This window comes from Podarcis erhardii (assembly GCF_964252035.2).
Source record: "Podarcis erhardii genome assembly, chromosome: 10".
Taxonomy (NCBI): Eukaryota; Metazoa; Chordata; class Lepidosauria; order Squamata; family Lacertidae; genus Podarcis; species Podarcis erhardii.
The window spans coordinates 68,846,963-68,867,911 of NC_138500.1; the positions used below are offsets into that span (position 1 = coordinate 68,846,963).

Genomic DNA, 20,949 nt, shown 5'->3' on the forward strand with positions numbered 1-20,949 from the left:
GGTTAATATTAATGGTATAAGATTTTTTTTTAAGTAAGTATTAAAGCATAATTGTGTGTCTATCGAAGTTGAAGATTGCTTGCTAAGTCTAACTTCTTGTTTAGGACGCTCATTGCATTTATGTTAGACAAAGTATCTTCCTGAAACCGTCAGATATTGCAACTATGCTGCAGCTGAAGATTCCTGGCTTTAGTTATTTCATAAACATTAGGCATTTCTGTTTACTCTACAGTTATATTATGCCTGATAAAGTGGTTAATAATACAAGTGATTTTTACACTTCATGTCTCATTATGCTAAACAGAAGAGAATTTGTGCAGTATACTTTATCTCAATGAAGTGGCCCATGTAAATGTAGGAGAAGATGTAAACAAAAACATTTGTCAGCAAATAGGAATAGGAAGCAAGAAGAAATTAAGGTCAAAATAACCTGTAGTGCCACTCTTCTACTGTGTCTTTCCCTTCAATTCTTAGAAGGTGCATGTGCCAACTTAAAATAATATGTAATAACTCCTTATTCTGTTCCACAGGGAGTGAGCATAGTTGAACGTCAGTATTCCCAGGACCGCATACCTTCATGGACTGGAATAGGATTTGTGAGAGTTCCTGAAGGCGCATTCCTGGAATTCTACATAGACAATATTCCTTACTCTATGGAGTATGAAGTTCTGATTCGCTATGAACCACAGGTAAATACCAACCCATGCTCTTTCATAGTGTTGAATCTGAGTGAGGGAGTTTTCAAGAAGGTTTAAAGCCTGCCTATATAGGTTGATGTGGCTTGCTTTTCTTTTGTCTTAAGATCACGCAGATATTCCGGTGGCTATTCCAGTGGCTATCACGCAGATATTCCAGTGGATATTCCTAAGTCTACATTAGGCATAATAATCTCTCAAGTGTTCATCATTAACAATAGACCTCTGCACACATATGGTGAAAGTGACTGTTCCTATTGTTCCTATTTTGCCTAAACATTCCAAATTTGCATATATTTAGCATTTTATTTGTATATTCAGCAGGTAGTAGTGTGCTGTTATGAGTAAATAAACAGCAGTTGTGGTGTATGAGTAAGGGGAAAGACTCAAGTGCATATAATCATGCAGAGTTCAGAAATGCTGGAGCATAGAATTTATTTTCCTTTCTTTTTAGATTTATCTAAGAAACCATGAGGGCTGAAACATTATTTTATTTCCCCCCTCTCCCGCCCAGCCTAAGATGTTCCTCCTCCTATTTGCAGAGGTGCAAAAAATGTCCAGACCTATTTATAGATTATTAACTGCCATTTAAAGGGGACGCGGGTGGCGCTGTGGTCTAAACCACTGAGCCTCTTAGGTTTGCTGAACAGAAGGTCAGCAGTTTGAATCCCCGCGATGGGGTGAGCTCCCGTTGCTCGGTCCCAGCTCCTGCCAACCTAGCAGTTCGAAAGCACACCAAACATGCAAGATAAATAGGTGCCACTTCAGAGGGAAGGTAAACGGCGTTTTCGTGCACTGCTTTGGTTTTGCCAGAAGCGGCTTAGTCATGCTGGCCACATGACCCGGAAAAAACTGTCTGCAGACAAACGTTGGCTCCCTCGGCCTGTAAAGTGAGATGAGCGCTGCAACCCCAGAGTTGTCTGCGACTGGACTTAACTGTCAGGGGTCCTACCTGACCCAAAACACCCACCCACCTCACTCACACACGAAAACAAAGATCACCACAGCCAATCACAAGCAAACAATCACACCCTAAGCCAACCCCAACCTCTCTCACCACCAAAGGAACACAAGTGAACAACACAAGCAACGCTGACACCAAACTCTACATGCATTAAACATAATAGAAACACCGCCACCCGACCCCACCCCCATCCATCCTCCCTCTCCCCACCCCCCCTTTCTTTTTTCTTTCTGTTTTCTTCTCCCCCTAATGCCTCAACAAATGAAACGGATTTGTAAAAACGTTACATGGAAGAAGAAGAAGAAGAAAAAAAAACAACAACGAGGCACTACACTTCTGTAAAACAAGAAAATCCTTAATAAAAAATATTTAAAAAAAAACAAAACTGTCAGGGGTCCTTTACCTTTTTAACTGCCATTTATACTAGATAAAATCTGGTGATTGTTTGCTGTAGGTAGCAGAGATAGCTACAAGTAGCAACCCTGCACGTTTACTCAGAAGTGTATCCCACTGTCCAGTGAGAATTCCTTCAATGTACTTATAGCAGCTTACCATGGTTGCTAATACAGTCCCAATTCCTGCATTAGGGGGAAAAATGGTTCATCTCCATGGAGAGAACTTTGATTACTGCTCAGCAAAGAAAATATGTTTATGTGTGCCATTTTTTCCAGTTACCAGATCAATGGGAGAAAGCTGTCATCACCATATTTCGCCCAGACAAGATTCCAACCAGCAGCAGATGTGGCAATACAGTTCCTGATGATGACAACCAGGACGTATCGTTATCTCCTGGTTCAAGGTGAGTATCGCAACAGAAGGATAAACAAAGGAGCAGTGAAGACATGATGGGAGGCAGAGGGAGAAGGAAAGGTTTGATTCCACCTAATCAACAATCTCAGTCCAATAATTTGTTGTTTTAACATCCCGTTGTTTTATCTCCAATGTACCCTTCTCTTCATGAACATTGTATCCGTCCTGGTCTTGCAGATATGTAGTCCTTCCACATCCAATATGCTTTGAAAAGGGTCTGAATTACACGGTTCGTCTGGAGCTGCCACAGTACTCCCATGATACGGAAGTGGAAAATCCATACACACTCATAGATTCTGTAAGTGCATGTTTAAATAAAAATCTGTTTACATAGTTTGCAATTTTACCCAGTTAAATAAAACTACATGCATTGTGCTTCCTCTCCATGAGCACAGAATTTTAGCACAAGTAGACTGCAAGCAGGGGCAGCCTTGAGAGAAGCAGTGTGAACGGATTCCTCCCCATGAGAGAAGGAAAGGCTCAGTGGCAATGGCTGTGATTTATTGTGGTTTGCCTGGAACGCTGCGTGCCTTGCTGAGTGCCAGCAGGTGAAAGCGGCAGGAGAATGAGTTCCATTGCACTTCACTCAGAAAGCTGTGAGCATAGGAAGGGATGGATTGAGTTTCCCTTCCTCCACCTGTAACTTTCCCTAAGAACATCTTGTGTGTCAGCGGAAACTTTGGGAACTGTCGCCAACAGTGTTGGTTGAGGGAGGGAAAGCAAAACACCCTGCTGCTTATGTAGTAGCTCTTTTGTGCCCCTAAACCAGTGGTGGTCAAACTTGGCCCTCTAGCTGTTTTTGGACTACAACTCCCACCATCCCTAGCTAACAGGACCAGTGGCCAGGGATGGTGGGCATTGTAGTCCCAAAACAGCTGGAGGGCTGTATCTAAATTGTATCACTTTATTGTAACAATGAAAGTAATAAATGTTATTTTTAGCTTCAACCTAATCACTTCCACTCAGCTCTGCTTCCTCCTTTCATAAAGTGCCAGACAATGAGATCCATCTCATTTGCCATCCCTTCCTGGATTTCTAGCCATGACCTTACTCAAGTAGATAGGATTTGCCCCCCACTTTGTATCTTGCACCCGAACCTCCCTTTTGCACCCTGCACTCCTGTACCTCCCCCTTGTAAATTGACAAACCTGTGACGAATAAGACCACACCAGGCACTCCTGTCTTCCACTGCCTCCCGCAGTTTGGTCAAACTCATGCTGGTAGCTTTGAGAACACTGCCCTAAACACTCCTTGGAAAGCATTTTTAGGAGACACTGTGCATATTAATGATCAACCATCTAATTTTTTTAACTATTGTAGATTTCTTTTTCTAACAATATCGCATGGCACTGTACAAGGTTTGGCTACAGATCTAAATAGTAATTCTGCCATGTTAAAATCAACCCACAGCTTGTTCTCATGCCTTTTTGCAAATCCCTGGACATATTCTCAGTTGGAGGCAGAGGTGATGATGTGACGACTAACAGTGCCTGGGAAGCCTTTCAGAGATACCGGTGCCTGGAGAACAGCAGGAGTGTTGTTAAAACACCCATGACTGATGTTTGCAGGAATATAATTTTTAGCATCTCAGCTTTGCTGCACGAGACAGCATTAGGTAAGTAGATGTAACTGATTATTGAACTAAATTTCACAAAGTGGGATTGGGGTTAACTAGGAGGAAAAGACAGTAGCCATGTTTACTACCAAAATAGGTAGCCATCCAGATGTTGTTGGACTCCATTATTCCGGCTTGCATGTCCAGTTTATGAGGGGAGTTGTAGTCCAACAACACCACTTGCAGGGCAACAGGTTTCCCAGCCCCTGTTAAATTTAGCATTTGAACAATCCCATTGATAGAAGACAGGACCCCGGGTAAATATATATATATAAGTGATTCATAAATGAAATTATTATCATCATCTTAATCAGAAACAATATTTACGGTAATATCTGTCCAATCAGGTTTATGCAGATCAGTTCTTTACTAACCCATTGGCACCTTGCATAATACTATTGCTGCCAAGATGGCCCACACTTGTACATTTGCCACTCCTGCAAAACCTGTGTCTTTCCCTGTTTCAGCTTGCCAGTGTGACCCACAAGGCTCATTAAGTTCTGTTTGTGACCCTAATGGAGGCCATTGCCAGTGTCGGCCAAATGTTGTTGGAAGAAGATGCGACAGATGTGCTCCAGGCACTTTTGGATTCGGACCTAGTGGATGCAAACGTACGTTGCTGCTTTATTCTAATCAAAACGTCATATGTTGCTGCTGTTTAACCCTTACCCAGTAAGTTTGATTGAAAGGAAGAAGGAAAATCCTTTGATCCCCTTTGTTTCACTATACATCTGTAAGAATCCTTTAAAAAAATACAACCTTCACTCTCCAAATATTTTATTTTTAAGTAATTTGAGGCTTCATGTCCTAGTGTCATCATAACTTCATGAATGTAAGCATTGTATCCAGTTTCAGTATTATTCAAGATGGATACCTGTGTTCTTTTTAGCTTGTGAGTGTCATGTCCAAGCATCAGTTAATGCTTTCTGCCACCCGGAGACTGGTCAGTGCCACTGTTTCCATGGAATATATGGTCGTCAGTGTGACAGATGCTTGCCTGGTTACTGGGGATTTCCAAGCTGCCAGCCCTGCCAGTGCAATGGTCATGCGGATGATTGTGACCCGTACAGCGGACAGTGTTTTAATTGCCGTGATCATACCTCTGGCCACAACTGTGAAAGGTATGCCTTCTTTTTGGATTAACTGGGATATTTGTTAAATATCAAGCAAGATTTTATCATGCTGCCCTCTGAAATGTTGAGTTCTAACCCATTTACTTAGGCTGCACTTATTTTCAGGATATTTTGTAGATCAGATGCACTGATCTCCACTCCTACTCCTACCACTACTCATTTCAAAATGATTCCTGCCTGTTTAATGGCTGTGAATCTTGAGCATGCACACACTTTAATTGGCACCTGTTGTATAGTTTTCCAGCTTGGCCACTCTGCCTCAATTGCCTATTCCTATTTTATTTTTTTACTCACAGAGAACTTAATTTTGCTTACACAAGTCCAAAGACTGCTCTAGGACTAGCACAGTTATTTCCAGAACCATCAGGAGTTTGGGGAAGGGGGGAAAGACAGCAAAGTAACCATTTGCAAGATCTTGGAAACGCAGCTCTTCTAAACTCTCAGAACTTTCAGCAGTGCACATTAGCTTGTGAACTGAAGTGTGTTTATATGATACCTGAAATAAATGGGTTTGGTTTGGCATGCCTTCCACCAACATCAAGGAAGAGCCAATGAAAACATCTGTAAAATAGTGATTTTACAGATTATGGAGGGCTGCAAAAAACCTGCTGAACTGTGTGCTATGGACTGTCACCAACCCATATCAGATATGCAAATATATGTGTGGCAATGGAGGGGAGCTCGCTCAGGGTGAGAGACTGGGAGAAGAGAGAGATGCTCCTAGGTAAGAGCTAGGAGGGCTCACCTTTTTCTGTAAAAGGGGATAAAAGTTAAGGTATATCTATGAGAGGATCTTGTATTCTTTCTCTTATTTTCGGTCTTTTTCTTTTTATTATTCTTGGTGTAGATTAGTTTGTGGGGGTTTTTTGTATTGTGAGAATTTTAAATGAAACTTTACTATAAAAATAATAATAAAAGATATGCAAATATATGTGTTCTATTCCTTGGGTATGCTTAACAGACTTTTATATTGTAAAATTAAGATGCCTTGGTGGTTATTATGGAGATCCTGTCCTGGGATCTGGGGATCACTGCCGTCCTTGTCCTTGCCCAGATGGGCCAGAAAGTGGCCGCCAGTTTGCCTCTGGCTGTTATCAAGAACGTTCTACTCTACAGGTGGTGTGTGTCTGCGAGACAGGATATAAAGGTAAAATACCTTGTGAAACCAAGTATAGTGAATGCTGTTAAACTGAAGCCATTTCTTTTCTTTTTTTTACATCTTTTTATTCATTTTTTATAACCAAATCACAAAAAACAAAAACAAAAATAAACAACACACACCAAAGAAAAAAGAAAACATCAACCAATACAAAACACATGAACAAACCAGAAGACAAACATTAATTAACAACAAATAACAGTTGACTTCCCTCCATCTCGGTTTTGGGTTATGTAAATATTAAATCCATTCTGCAGTTTTTCATTTTATATCGTCTACACATCGCAAGGGTCATATTAAACCTACTGTGATTTTTACATCTCTAGAATTTGTTTCCATATATGTTATGAATTTGGTCCAATCGTCAATAAGCTTTGTACCTTTTTGCTGTCTGATGTTCTGCGTCATTTTTGCCAAATCCATATATTCAAATAATTTAATTTGCCAATCTTTAATGGTCGGGATATTTGGGGTTTTCCAATTTTGTGCTAACAGAATCCTGGCAGCTACATAAACTGAAGCCATTTCAATGAGCATACATATTTTGATTATCACAAAGTGTCATATTTTACACTTACAATTATTATTTTTATTGTTATTTTATTAAATTAGTTGCTCCATCTTAGGAATGGTTCACATGTTAGTAATAATAATTCTACCATCAACAAATGTGCCATCTGCATATGTGGTGCTTTATAAATAATATGTGATGCTTTGTGCACTAAAGGCAGTGACAGACTTTTGGGTCTCAAAATTTCAGCAACGCCCTGTGTGACACCAAAATTTGGCAGACCCACCCACATCTTTCTGCCATGTCACTCGTTGCATGTCTTTGATACACAAAATATGAGTATGCTCGGCTGACGAAGCCCAGCAGGGCGAAACAAGGTATTATTCTGGGAATCCTTGTCACGTTTAAGTTCTTTCGTCTGATACCAGCATACAACAACTATATTTTGCAATGGCAGGTGTGGAACATTACAAGGAAAAGATAATCTTTTGCAAGTACTGCATCTTAAAGTTGTTACGTTTGACACTGATATTTGCTAAGATATACATGGAACACAAAACCTTCTATTTGGACATTACTTATATAAGAACTGATCTATTTGTTTTTCCTGTTCTAAATGTTGGTCCTTAATTGCTTCTACTCAACTAGATAATGTGAAAAGAGTTATGTTTATATGATGTATAAAGAATTTATATGGTTAAATACAGCCAGTTACGTTGTGGGTATATTTGGAGCACAGACATATCAACATATTAGGTTTCAAAATCTTCGGCAAAAGCCAGATTCTCAACCAGCCTAAGTAATATTCTCTCTTCTAGCATGTGAATTGATAGTGGCTAATCTATTTGAAATCTTTCTGATGGTTTTCTTGTTTGGTGTGTGTTAAGATTCTCCAGACAAACTTCCATCCTACGTCTTAGCACATACCTTGATCTTTTCCTCCCCTTTATCATGCTTTCATTTCTAGCTAATGTTTATGTTTGAGTGAGCTGAAGAGATTTCTTCTTCCTTTGATTTGTCTTGTTGAGCAGGGAGCAGATGTGGTGAGTGTGCTTCTGGTTTCTTCGGAAACCCTGAGGATGTTGCTGGAATTTGCCAGCCCTGCCAGTGCAACAACAACATTGACTCAACTGATCCGGAGGCCTGCGACAAGAAGACTGGATTGTGCCTGAAGTGCTTGTATCACACAGAGGGTGAAAACTGCCAACTGTGTAAACACGGTTATTATGGCCGGGCTGTTCAGCAGGACTGTAGAAGTAAGTAGGGGAAGGTCTCTGCCTCTGACCTTTGCAAGCATCACTTTGTCTTCTTTTAAGCACTAAGGTATTATTTTGGTGCACTGGGAATTTGCAGATTGGGAGCATAATCCTTCATTAAAGGTCAACAGATAACTCAAACCTAGTTTGAATGGGGCACTTAAGTGAAGAAGAACTCCAAGCCTGATCTTGAAAAGATGAGGCTTTTGTGTGAGAGAAGGCTTTCTTGTTAGCTTTCATTGTTTTCTTCTTATCAGGAGAAAAGCCCAGGCCATTTCCTGCAGCCCCTCAGGCTTTGGAGGAAGAAGAGGGGATTGTCTTTTGTTTACAGAGACATTCCTGGTAAAGAGTAGAAGTAGATTTCTGAAAAGTCATAGGGGGTGGGGAGAGAATATGCACCATAACAAGCAACAATATTCAGAAATCCTCTTCTGCTCTTTGTTTTTCTATTATATTTTATGCATCAGGCAGTAGTGAATAACCTCAGCTGATAGGTATAGAACTAAATGTGTTAAGAAAAATGCTTTAAAGTGTGTGTTTAAAAGTTTTATGCTGTGAAGTGTGACCTAGAAACTAGCAGTGTTTTAATGTTTAGATGTATGGACTGCCCCATCCCAAAGACTTCAGGTATGCTTCCTTATCTATTAATCTTTTCAAAACAATCTCCTGAAGTAGATCAGTATCATTTCCATTTTAAACTTCGGGAATATACCATGAGAAATTGTTGCTTGCTCTGTGCCTGCTTATGAGTCCATGGCCGATGCGGTATTTTAATGCAAATCTCATAGTTCCTACCAGGTGGATAGTGGTTGTTTTGCTCCCCAAGAATGAAAGGCCTAAAGAGAGTGAGTTTGTTGAATCAGGTGATGTTCACAAATGAGAGAAGCTGAGCTTTTGAATAATGCAGATAGTTGTGAGAATTCATTGAGATAATTAAATTTTGAAACCCGACTTCAGCCCAGCAACTTCATTTTGCTTTGACATGTAGAGAGCAAGTGGGGGATATGTAGGAAATGACTCACAGATGCTGCTTATATTCTTGTGTCTGGAGCAGGGAAATGACAGCTGCTGGAGACATTTATGCTTGGTGGGCCTCTTTTTCTCCACACACACACCCCATACTAGGACCTCATTTTAGCACCATTTTAGCACCATTGTATATACATTGTATATACACAAAACTCTCATCTTTCCTATAACCTTTTGGAAATATAAAAGTGGCTACAGAGAAATAAATCTAGTTTTACCTTGTTCTTCTGGGGTTGAGTTGTCTCAGCAACACAGCAAATGTGGGTCTGGCCTGCAGCTTCTGCCCCTTAGTCCCATTCCCGTCTGGTTGAGAAAAACGATCCTATTTGCACCAAGGGGAAGTTTTTCTCCCCCCAAAACTGGTTCTCGCAGATGTTTATTGTTTTTCTTCTTAGAATGAGGCACTCCTGACTAAAGCTATCCACTTATGCCAGGCATGTCCAAAGTCCATTGTGGGGGCCTAATTCAGCCTGCCAGTTGGTTTAATTTGACCCTCTTTGAAAAAAGTTTGGACACCACTGACTTATGCCAATGGGAGCTTTTCTCTAAGCCTAATTGCTGAGGGAAGTGGCTGCTCTTTTTGCGAGATGGTGGTAGGGAAGGATTCATCCTCCCTTCCCTGCACTCAAAGAAATTATGCTTTGGGGGCTGGGAGCAGGCAAGATCCCACTGCTGCTAATGGAAGCTTTGTTGCCATGTGTGATTGCCACACAAGGCACTTTTCATTGGAGTGGAAGCTAATTAGGGAAGGGTTAACTTATTTTGACAAAATACCACCCCCCTGTAAAGCAAAAGAGGCAACCTTTCCTACCACTGGCTTCGGCCTTGCCCACCCTGGTTGCGCAGCCTGGAAAAGATTATCCCCAGGGAATGTGACCCTTGATATCTCACAAAGCTCCTCCAAATCTGCTACGGTACCTTCTTACATGTCACAGTTTGATAAGATATTAATCACCCAAGTGTATTGCAACACGTTACATTGTCTACTCTTTTATCCCCAGAGTGTGTCTGCAACTACCTGGGAACAGTGCGTGAGCATTGCAACAGCACTGAAGAATGTCAGTGTGAGAAAGAAACCGGCCAATGCCAATGCCTTCCTAATGTGATTGGACAGAACTGTGACCACTGTGCCCCCAATACTTGGAGGTTGGCTAGTGGGACAGGGTGTGAACCATGTGGCTGCGATTCTGAACGTTCCTTTGGCTCATCTTGTAACGAGGTAAGAAGAGCTGATTGCTGTAGAGTCAGACCATTCAGGGCTAGCTCTGCTCTCCCACCTCTGCTACTACTACGACTACTACTCCTACTAATATTTTATTTATACCCTGCCCATCTGACTGGGTTGCCCCAGCCACTCTGGGAGGCTTCCAACACATAAAAACATAATAAAACATCAAACATTAATAGCAACAATCTGATCCAATATAAAAGTCACAATAACTTTAAAAAGGAGTGTCTCCACCCCCATCGTTCTGCCCGGACGCTGAGGTCCAGCGCCGAGGGCCTTCTGGCGGTTCCCTCATTGCGAGAAGCAAAGCTACAGGGAACCAGGCAGAGGGCCTTCTCGGTAGTGGAGCCCGCCCTGTGGAACACCCTCCCATCAGATGTCAAAGCGATAAATAACTACCTGACATTCAGAAGACATCTTAAGGCAGCCCTGTTCAGGGAAGTTTTTAATCTGTGATATTTTACTGTATTTTTGGTTTCTATGGAAGCCGCCCAGAGTGGCTGGGGAAACCCAGCCAGATGGGCGGGGGTACAAATAAATTATTATTATTATTATTATTATTATTATTATTATTATTATTATTATTATTATCATCATCATTATTATCATTATTAAAATAAACAACATATCAAACAATGCAAAATTCAACAATACATCAGAATCTAATAGTAAACAGTGAAATTAAACTTAGCACACTATCTCACATTTGAGAAGTTTAATAGCAGCAGGAACATATGCTGTTGATAATGGTAAGAATATGAGATAACAATAATAGTATGAGATCTAATGGTAGTGTTGGCAGTTCTATCTAATTTTTTTATTGCGTTTGCTTAAACTTGTATTCTGCCTTGATATTTCATCTGAATAGAGGGTGCAGAAACGTGTTTAGGAGTTAAATAAATTCACATGCCACAGGGATTTTAAATAATCCAGCAGAAAGCAACTCTGTGCATACTGAGCTCTGTGAGTTTTGTATGTACCAGTTTTGTTTGTTTGTTGTCTTAATACTGAGGAGCATTCAAATGCATGTTCTTGCAAAAGTCACACTATTTGAGTACAGTGGATGATTACTGTATCACAGTGCTTGGCAGTATGACAAATTGCTTTGTATTAGTGTTGAAAGAGAATTTCCAACAGATTATTTTGGCCAGTGGCCCTGTGGGCTGTTTGCTTTAGCTTGACTTGCCTGCTTATATAATCTATAGCTGTTTGTTCCACTGGCATCATTTTTACATGGTGCCTGCTGCCTGCAAAATCCTGTTTGGACCTGACTTAATTTAGCAGGGGAATCAAGGTCTGGTGTATAAGACTGTCCTGCTCTGGGACGTGGCAATCAGCTGTGAGTGGTGCTGAAAAGTTACATCAAGGATAATGTTTAAAATTTAATATCCCATGATACTTTAGATGTTTCTTGAAGAGCTGTTGCTGCAGCTAACAATAATGCAGACTAGCTATGACTTGTAGTAAAAACCCATTCATTTCGCTAATTCATTCATAATCACCTGATGATTTCCATAGAAGGTTGCATTAACAGCTGAAAACATTTCTCTACAGAGTTAGTGTGCCACACATTTGCACTTTGTATACAGTACTAGGAAGCAGCGGCCGACTGATCTTCTAACTCATGTTATATGTAGCAAAATACACACGTGTAATTGTCGCACATAATGGGTTGCTCCCTAATTCTTACATGAAACCAAGAAACTTGCTGATATTTCAAGTTCCTTTTCTCTTTATTAATGTGACAGTCAACCTGATTTTTCTATTTACTGAGCCTTTTCAAGTATTCAGAGACCACAAAGGGTAATAACAGGAAGAACATGTGCTCAACTCTATGTTGGTGTGGTATATTATGTATATTTGTGTATTAATTAATATGAACCATTGTAATTCCTTTGAAAATCTGATGAACTGTTAATACTAAACGCCCTCATATAGTTACTTGAACGTGTTCTTCACCATAAGCTTGAAACCCTGCAAGTAACTGATATGAAGTCGGAACCAGTGGAATCTATTGTTTAGCCAACTTCTGTTATTGTAAAGATATGAAAGTTACAGAGAATGCTTGGTGTGGGAGATCCATATTTTCAAAAGGAATTGCAACTGAGGGAGAAGAATTTGAATTGACACTGCGGTGACGGAAAGGGCTTAATCCTTTCTCCTGTTCCACTTTTCCAATGGAATATGTCTTTGTGTCAAAACAAAACAAATTCCTTCCAGTAGCACCTTAAAGACCAACTAAGTCAGTTCTTGGTATGAGCTTTCGTGTGCATGCACACTTCTTCAGAGTGTGCATGCACACTTCTTCACGAAAGCTCATACCAAGAACTGACTTAGTTGGTCTTTAAGGTGCTACTGGAAGGAATTTGTTTTGTTTTGACTATGGCAGACCAACACGGCTACATGTCTTTGTGTGTGTGTGATCTTTGACCTACCTACAGTCTCAGCTGCAAGGGGAACATCCTTTCTTGGGGAAACGGTGCAAGAAGTATTGGTTATCTGAGTAGCCTCTCCCGAGCTGCTATGGACTCTTAACAAAACTTACCGAGATCCTATTTAAGGATCTCCAGAGTCATGTGTACTATGTCCATAATTCTGATAGGTGGCCAGTTAACATTTTTAGCTCTTTTGACACTGAATGTATTGTTTTGACAGATGGCTCTAGTGGCCCAATAAATTCCCTGTGGCTTGTTCACTTTGTGAAATGCACCCTGTTCAGCTATTTTTGTTGCATTTGTTTGAATTAACAGTTTACTGGGCAGTGCCAATGCATGCCAGGATTTGGAGGGCGCACGTGCAACGAGTGCCAGGAGTTTTTCTGGGGTGATCCCGGTGTGGACTGCCAAGGTGAGCACATTACTTTCATTGTTCCGCGTGCATTATTAGCCCTTTGAAGGAGCACTTCTGTATGTGAAATCTGCATGCGTTTCCCATATTGTAGCTTCTGCTGCGGTTGGGAGCCTAGAGATAATTGCTGACAGCTTGCCCTGTGCCTATGCGTGTAGAAAGAAAACAAAGCAGCATTCATTTTGGCTCCCTCATGCTATGTTGCAAGGAATTAGATACACGAGAGAACTAAGATTCTATAGTGCATTCATTAGCCTCTTCATGTTGCAAGGTTTGTTACTATACAGCACTTAAAAAAGAAGCTCACTGATCTTGGCTGGCTTTTTTAAAAATGCTATTTTTGTGAAGCTAAATTTAATTCTAGTACGGGTTTGGTTTTGAAGTGGATTTTTGCAGCTTTGTAACAGAAATGACAGACTGGCTTTAGATGATAAGAGATTTAGATGTTCATTTTCTAGTTTCTAGTAGTTGGTTTTTTTTCATATTGTTAACAAAAATAATGTAAAAAGAGTATTTTCAGTTTTTCACCTGGGGAGAAAAGTGTCTTCTCGTTTTGGTTCTGTAAGAAAAGCACAGCATAGAATAAAAGGGGAGCAGCACCTAGGTGTATAAATAAATTAAGAACTCATTTACTGAGGCATGTTTTGTAGATATGCCTGGTCACGTCAGTTGCTATCCAAACCAGAACACCATACATTTAGAACACATTTAATGCCACTTAAAGCACATGACTTATGCCAAAGAACTCTGGGCACTGTAGTTCACCCTTAACAGAGCTACAATTCCCAGCACCCTTAACAAAATACAGTTCCCATCATTCTTTGGGGAAAGCCTCTTAGGCTGTCACATTTTGCCATTAACTATGGTGGTTGCCTCACCTCAAAAAGGGTACCGGAGAGCTGGAAAGGGTTCAGAAAAGGGCAGTCAAAATGATCAAGGGGTTGGAAAGGTTCCAACTTTGGGGTCTTTTTTGTTTGCAGAAAAGGTAAGTAAGAGGGGGCATGATAGGTAAAGGTAAAGGTACCCCTGCCCATACGGGCCAGTCTTGCCAGACTCTAGCGTTGTGCGCTCATCTCACTCTAGAGGCCGGGAGCCAGCGCTGTCCTCAGACACTTCCGTGTCATGTGGCCAGCGTGACAAGCTGCATCTGGCGAGCCAGCGAAGCACATGGAACGCCGTTTACCTTCCTGCTGGTAAGCGGTCCCTATTTATCAACTTGCACCCAGGGGTGCTTTCGAACTGCTAGGTTGGCAGGCGCTGGGACCGAACGACGGGAGCGCACCAGGCCGCAGGGATTCGAACCGCCGACCATGCGATCGGCAAGTCCTAGGCGCTGAGGTTTTACCCACAGCGCCACCCACATCCCATAGGGGGCATGATAGAAGTGTATAAAATTATGCACAGTCTTGAGAAAGGGGATAGAGAAAAGCTTTTCTGCCTCTCTCATAAAACTTGAACCCTGGAGTACCCAATTAAGCTGAGATTCAGGACAGACTGAATATAGTTCTCCATACAGTGTATAGTTAAACTATGGAATTTGCTCTTAGAAGAGGTAGTGATGGCTACCAACTTGAATTACTTTAAGAGGAGGGTTAGACAAATTCATGGAGCGTAAAGGCTCTGAATGGCTACAAGCCACAACGGCTAGGTTCTGCTTCCACTGTTGGAGGCAATATGCCTCTGCTGAATAGAGACGGCAAGTCTAGTAACTGCAGACGATTGCACTCAGGTCCTTGTGAGCTTCCCATACACATCTGGTTGTTTACTGGGAGAAGAGAGTGCTGAACCAGATGGGCCTCTAGCGTGATCCTACAGGGTGCTTCTTATTTTCTTAATTTCTGAAAAATTCAGATCTAGTTGCATTCAATGGATTTCAAACCAATTCCTGCCTAAGTGTGTATATGAGAGAAAGGTATCTGGGTATCTGCATTTAAAAATTGTTTCAGCTGAATAAAGCCCAAATAACTTAATTTTTTTGGCATCAAGCATATAAAGGATTAGCCATTACACAGGGGGGAAATTGCGTTTAATGCAGTGTTTCCCAACCGGTGTTCCGCGGCACACTAGTGTGCCGCGGGACGTCGGCTGGTGTGCCGTGGGAGGGAGGCGAGTCGGACGCCCCGTGCTACACGCAGGGAGCGCAAGGCTTGCGGGCAGCAGCCTGCAGCGCGGAGCACGGGGCGCCCTCCGGAGGACGCCCCGTGCTCCACGCAGGTGTCCGCAAGCCTTGCGCACCCGGGGGATCTCCCCCCGGGAGCGCAAGGCTTGCGGGCAGCAGCCTGCAGCGCGGAGCACGGGGCGCCCTCCGGAGGACGCCCCGTGCTCCACGCAGGTGTCCGCAAGCCTTGCGCACCCGGGGGATCTCCCCCCGGGAGCGCAAGGCTTGCGGGCAGCAGCCTGCAGCGCGGAGCACGGGGCGCCCTCCGGAGGACGCCCCGTGCTCCGCGCTGGTGTCCGCAAGCCTTGCGCACCCGGGGGATCTCCCCCCGGGAGCGCAAGGCTTGCGGGCAGCAGCCTGCAGCGCGGAGCACGGGGCGCCCTCCAGAGGACGCCCCGTGCTCCGCGCAGGTGTCCGCAAGCCTTGCGCACCCGGGGGATCTCCCCCCGGGAGCGCAAGGCTTGCGGGCGGCAGCTGGCAGCGCGGAGCACGGGGCACCCTTCGGAGGACGCCCCGTGCTCCGCGCTGGTGTTGGCCAGCCTTGCGCACCCGGGGGATCTCCCCCCAGGAGCGCAAGGCTTGCGGGCGGCAGCTGGCAGCGCGGAGCACGGGGCGCCCTTCGGAGGACGCCCCGTGCTCCGCGCTCGTGTTGGCAAGCCTTGCGCACCCGGGGGGCGCATGGGGCGCCCTGAAACAGAGGGTTCCCCATGCTGCGGACTGTAGCCTGCCGACGCGCGGGGCGCCCTGAAGCAGAGCGCCCCTCGCGCCAGGCAGACATGGGCCAGCCCCACAAGCTCGGGGGACAGCGGGGAGGCGCAGCACCGCCATCCCACTGTTCCCCGACCTGGTTTTTTGGGGGGGAAATAAAGGAAAAAAATTTTTCCTTTATTTCCCCCCTCAAAAAAGTAGGTGCGTCCTATGGGACGGAGCGTCCTATGGGACGAAAAATACGGTACTTACTATTTCATAATAAAGTAATTATAAAATACTTTCTTTGTGTTTATTTGATTCCTATTAAAGAGAGTTACTTTATATATAGTCAATATAGGCACAGAGTTAATTTTTAAAACATTTTCTAATGGTGGTGTGCCTCGAGATTTTTTTCATGAAACAAGTGTGCCTTTGCCCAAAAAAGGTTGGGAAACACTGGTTTAATGGATAGGCTGGAATCAAATCAGAATTCTGTTATCTTTCAAGACTAAATGACTTTGTTATAAGAGTCCAAATCCTACTGAATCCCCCAGATTTCCTCTATCTGAAAGAGCATGCCTAAGAGACAAAAATACTGGTGAGCTTGGGATTTAGCATTAAAATAGGGCTTATTGCCAGGAGCTTTTGGAGTATTGTTTTAAATTAAAATGCAGTTGCGCTTGTTTTAACTCAACACAACTGCTAATATTTGCATTGTATGTATTACTGAATAAAAACCTCAAGAACAGGAAGAAGAGATGGGGGAAAGTTTTGTACTTATTGTACAAAATAGTAGCTACTGAAGGTAGGATTTCTGAAATTTTCAGAAGTTTCTCAAAGGTGTACTTAAGGTAGGTGCAGGTCTGTTTCTATGAAACAGGTTTAGAAAACGTGTAAAGACTTGCAAAGCTCTAAAGCATCCCATCAACTGAGACCTGGCTCACAGGTATTCACAGGCTGGTTCACAGGTATTGTTTCTGTGACCTTCCAAGGTTATCTCAGGTTTCCAAGCCCGGTTTGAAAGGCAAGAACAAACCATAGATTGTTAGTTCAGGTGTAATGACAAACTATGGTTTGCCTGGACTAGGAAGTAACTGACCCCGAACACACAAGGAGGAATACAGCATTTAATTCTCGATTTTATAAGCTATGACTTGAAGGGTAGCAAACATTCAGCATAAACTATATTTTAGTTTGAATGCTGTTCAAATTTGTTTACATGTGAGGATATACAGCATTAGGTAAAAGAAACTGAAGCATACATAGTTTAATTTTACTGATACTTCAGTTCAGACCTATGTTTAAGCCAGTATATATACTATATAAGCCATCACCAACCTGATGTCCTCCAGATGTTTTGGACTACAACTCCCATAAGCCCCAGACAGCCAGATGTCTTTCCAGTGTGTTTTTTGCCCTCCGTTGGGAAAATATGATGGACATATTTTTTTATACAAAAAAACCCTAATTATTTTGCATAAATTTCATAGACTACAAGATGTCTGTGTGCTACAGGGGCTGTCATATCTAAATGAGAAAAAACCAAGGGGGATTTTGCACTTTGGTAGGTAAGATAAGAGACTTCCAATGTCTTCATCATGTTCTATGGAACTTGGGTGTCCTAGAGATCCTGTCCAATAAGAGTTTTCTAGCTACATACATTGTAATTGTGGAATGTAGGAGATTTGGCTTCTTCACATTTCTCATTAGGATTCTCTACTCCAGGCATCCAGATGTGCTACCTAGGGATTTGCACTGACGTTTTGTTTTGTTTTTTTTAATCCTCTATTCCACATGTGTATTGTTCTAATCAAGTACTGGATGATCCAGCAACAGTTAGTGTTCCCAAGTGTGTCCAACACTAGGAATTTCACATGGGTATTTTCCAAGTACATGCTATCCTGATTTGATCCTCTAAAGAAGTTTCTGAGGAGTATGGAATAGCTTCTCAGTGTTTATTCAAAAGTCAAAAATAAAAGCAAGAGAAAAATTGGGGGGCCCTGAGGAACTGTAGCACACAGAAATTAGATAGGAAATAGGATTGCACCTGATTCACTGCTAGTCATATAGGACTCATTTTTATTTATATATTTACTTATATTTTATTTATTACATTTATATACCACCTTCAAAGTAGGGTACATGGTTCACCTCCTCCCCATCTCATCCTCACAGCAACCCTGTGAGATAGGTTAGGCTAAGAGATGGTGATTGGCCCAAGGTCACTCACTAAGCTTTCATGGTTGATTGAGGATTCAAACGCTGGCCCAACACTCTAACCATTACACCAGGGAAATGCTATTGTTAGGTTCTTTAGGGGCACTGGATCATTTACAGAGCTCTGTACGAGATTGATTAGTTATCTTGACAGATTTATTTTGACATACAGTGGTGCCCCGCAAGACGAACGCCTCGCAAGACGGTAAACCCGCTAGACGAAAGGGTTTTCCGTTTTGGAGGCGCTTCGCAAAACGAATTTCCCTATGGGCTTGCTTCGCAAGACGAAATGTCTTGCGAGTTCCTGCGGGTTTTTTCCCCTTCCCCCCCCTTTTCCTAAGCCGCTTATCAGCTGATCCGCTGATAAGCTGCTTATCAGCTGATCCGCTAAAAGCCGCTAAACCGCTAATAGCGCTAATCCGCTAAGCTGTCAATGGGCTTGCTTCACAAGACGAAAAAACCGCTATACGAAGAGCCTCACGGAACGGATTAATTTCGTCTTGCAAGGCACTACTGTATAAGCAGAAGAGGGATCAAACTATTTATCACTTTTAATTCTTCTGTAGTTATCTGTTCATACATAGCACTAAATTATGGTTTATTCAACTACACACACACACACACACACACACACACACGTACATATTAAAAGTTCTGTATTATCCTTGTTACAACAGGAATTTGGATTTTCCGTATACCATCAATGAACTTGCAGTTTTGTGTTCTGTTTATTCTATTCATAAAAATGCCTCTGAATCAGGCAAAATCCCAATGCCTTCAAAGAAAAGATAAATATAAATGCCCATTCATTTCAGTGTGATCAGGATTGTGTGCTCAAAAACGAAATAAAAGATAACTCGACATGTTAAAATGGATTGAATGTGTAATGTAATATTATCTTGGGATCTTCAAGAGAAGGGAGCCATATACTGGTGGGCTTCTGTTTTCGTTACACCCATGTAAGGAATCCGAATAATTCACCATTATCCAGATAGTCTAATTTCCCACAAAGTAATAATAGTTTACTGGTGGTGGAAAGGGTTAAGTGCCTCCTTTCCCCTTCAATCTTCAAAGAGGAATGAGTTGCCGGAGGGGGTTTAGAAGGGGGTTTATGTTCCATTGCAATTCACTGTGGGAATGCTGAAGTCTCTTTGATGGAAATAAAACCCCTTGTGTTGGCTTGTAATTCTGAGAACAAAAAGGCCATTTTGTTAAATTGCACCAACATAAGTTGAACAGCAGGACAACACATTTTTTTTGTATCCTATGTATTGAATTCCTCTCTACAAGAAAGCTGGTTTTGTTTATGGTAACTTGTTCTTTTAAATGGTTTTTAAGAAACTTGGCCAAGAGATGTGAATATTTAAATAACAGTATGTGCCAAAGTATTAGCCCTTCCCTGCGTACTTCCCTTTCTCATATATTCTTATGGGAAGTTTGAATATTTGTAGAAGAAACCTTGACAATAGACCACAACATCCAGACAATACCTTACAGGATTCCTGATTGATGGATCATTTGCATATGTTAAATTTGTTAAGCCTTTTTGAAAGATGTGGCATTTTCCTATGGGCTTTACATTGCTGGGAGTCAAACTCCTGTCATTTTGGATGCTGGCAGCATGTGCCTTTTTAAAATCATTTCATTCCATTTCATTTCACCTGCAGCTGTGATGGAAAGGATTCTCCGAACTGTCTCATCCCTTGTTGAAATGAAGCTTTTCAACACTAGTAGCTTCTAGTTTTCTTGTCCTGCCTGGCTATTTGGGGTCAACTAGTGGAAAGTGCCAACTACCTATTGATTGTAAATTCAATTTCTGCTACACTAATAAGCATGATCCAGAGCCATTCATATCCATGGGAGTTTTGTCACTGACCTTAGTGGGATGTAAAGTGCATTCATAGTGCAGACTGTTGGTCTTCAGACTGGTGGAACAGAACCTGCCTGGTGGGTCATGAGTTGATTTAAAGTGGGTCACAACAGCAGCCATACAACATATCATCATGCAAATATATTTCAATAAATTAAGAAACATGGCTCCAAGGTCTGAAAAGCTTGCAGACCACCTGGCTTGAGAGCAGTACATGTGAAAAGGATCTAGGAGTCTTGGTTGACCACAAACTTGACATGAGCCAACAGTGTGACACGGCAGCTAAAAAAGCCAATGCAATTCTAGGCTGCATCAATAGGAGTATAGCATCTAGATCAAGGGAAGTAATAGTGCCACTGTATTCTGCTCTGGTCAGACCTCACCTGGAGTACTGTGTCCAGTTCTGGGCACCACAGTTCAAGAAGGACACTGACAAACTGGAACGTGTCCAGAGGAGGGCAGCCAAAATGGTCAAAGGCCTGGAAACGATGCCTTATGAGGAACGGCTAAGGAAGCTGGGCATGTTTAGCCTGGAGAAGAGGAGGTTAAGGGGTGATATGATAGCCATGTTCAAATATATAAAAGGATGTCACATAGAGGAGGGAGAAAAGTTGTTTTCTGCTGCTCCAGAGAAGCAGACACGGAGCAAGGGATCCAAACTACAAGAAAGAAGATTCCACCTAAACATTAGGAAGAACTTCCTGACAGTAAGAGCTGTTCGACAGTGGAATTTGCTGCCAAGGAGTGTGGTGGAGTCTCCTTCTTTG

General features: G+C 42.3%; 1 protein-coding gene across 3 annotated transcripts in view; it reads left to right on the forward strand.

Annotated features, from left to right (window-relative positions):
• Positions 1-20,949, forward strand: part of LAMB1 (laminin subunit beta 1) — a 61,986-nt gene that overhangs the window by 25,741 nt on the left and 15,296 nt on the right. For all 3 annotated transcript variants that reach the window (XM_081878460.1, XM_081878459.1, XM_081878461.1), the window contains 10 exons: positions 531-689; positions 2,331-2,458; positions 2,647-2,767; positions 3,880-4,084; positions 4,552-4,695; positions 4,974-5,205; positions 6,201-6,364; positions 7,919-8,143; positions 10,174-10,391; positions 13,151-13,247. In XM_081878460.1, coding sequence (XP_081734586.1) covers positions 531-689; positions 2,331-2,458; positions 2,647-2,767; positions 3,880-4,084; positions 4,552-4,695; positions 4,974-5,205; positions 6,201-6,364; positions 7,919-8,143; positions 10,174-10,391; positions 13,151-13,247 — 1,693 coding nt within the window. The remainder of the gene's footprint in view (positions 1-530; positions 690-2,330; positions 2,459-2,646; positions 2,768-3,879; positions 4,085-4,551; positions 4,696-4,973; positions 5,206-6,200; positions 6,365-7,918; positions 8,144-10,173; positions 10,392-13,150; positions 13,248-20,949) is intronic.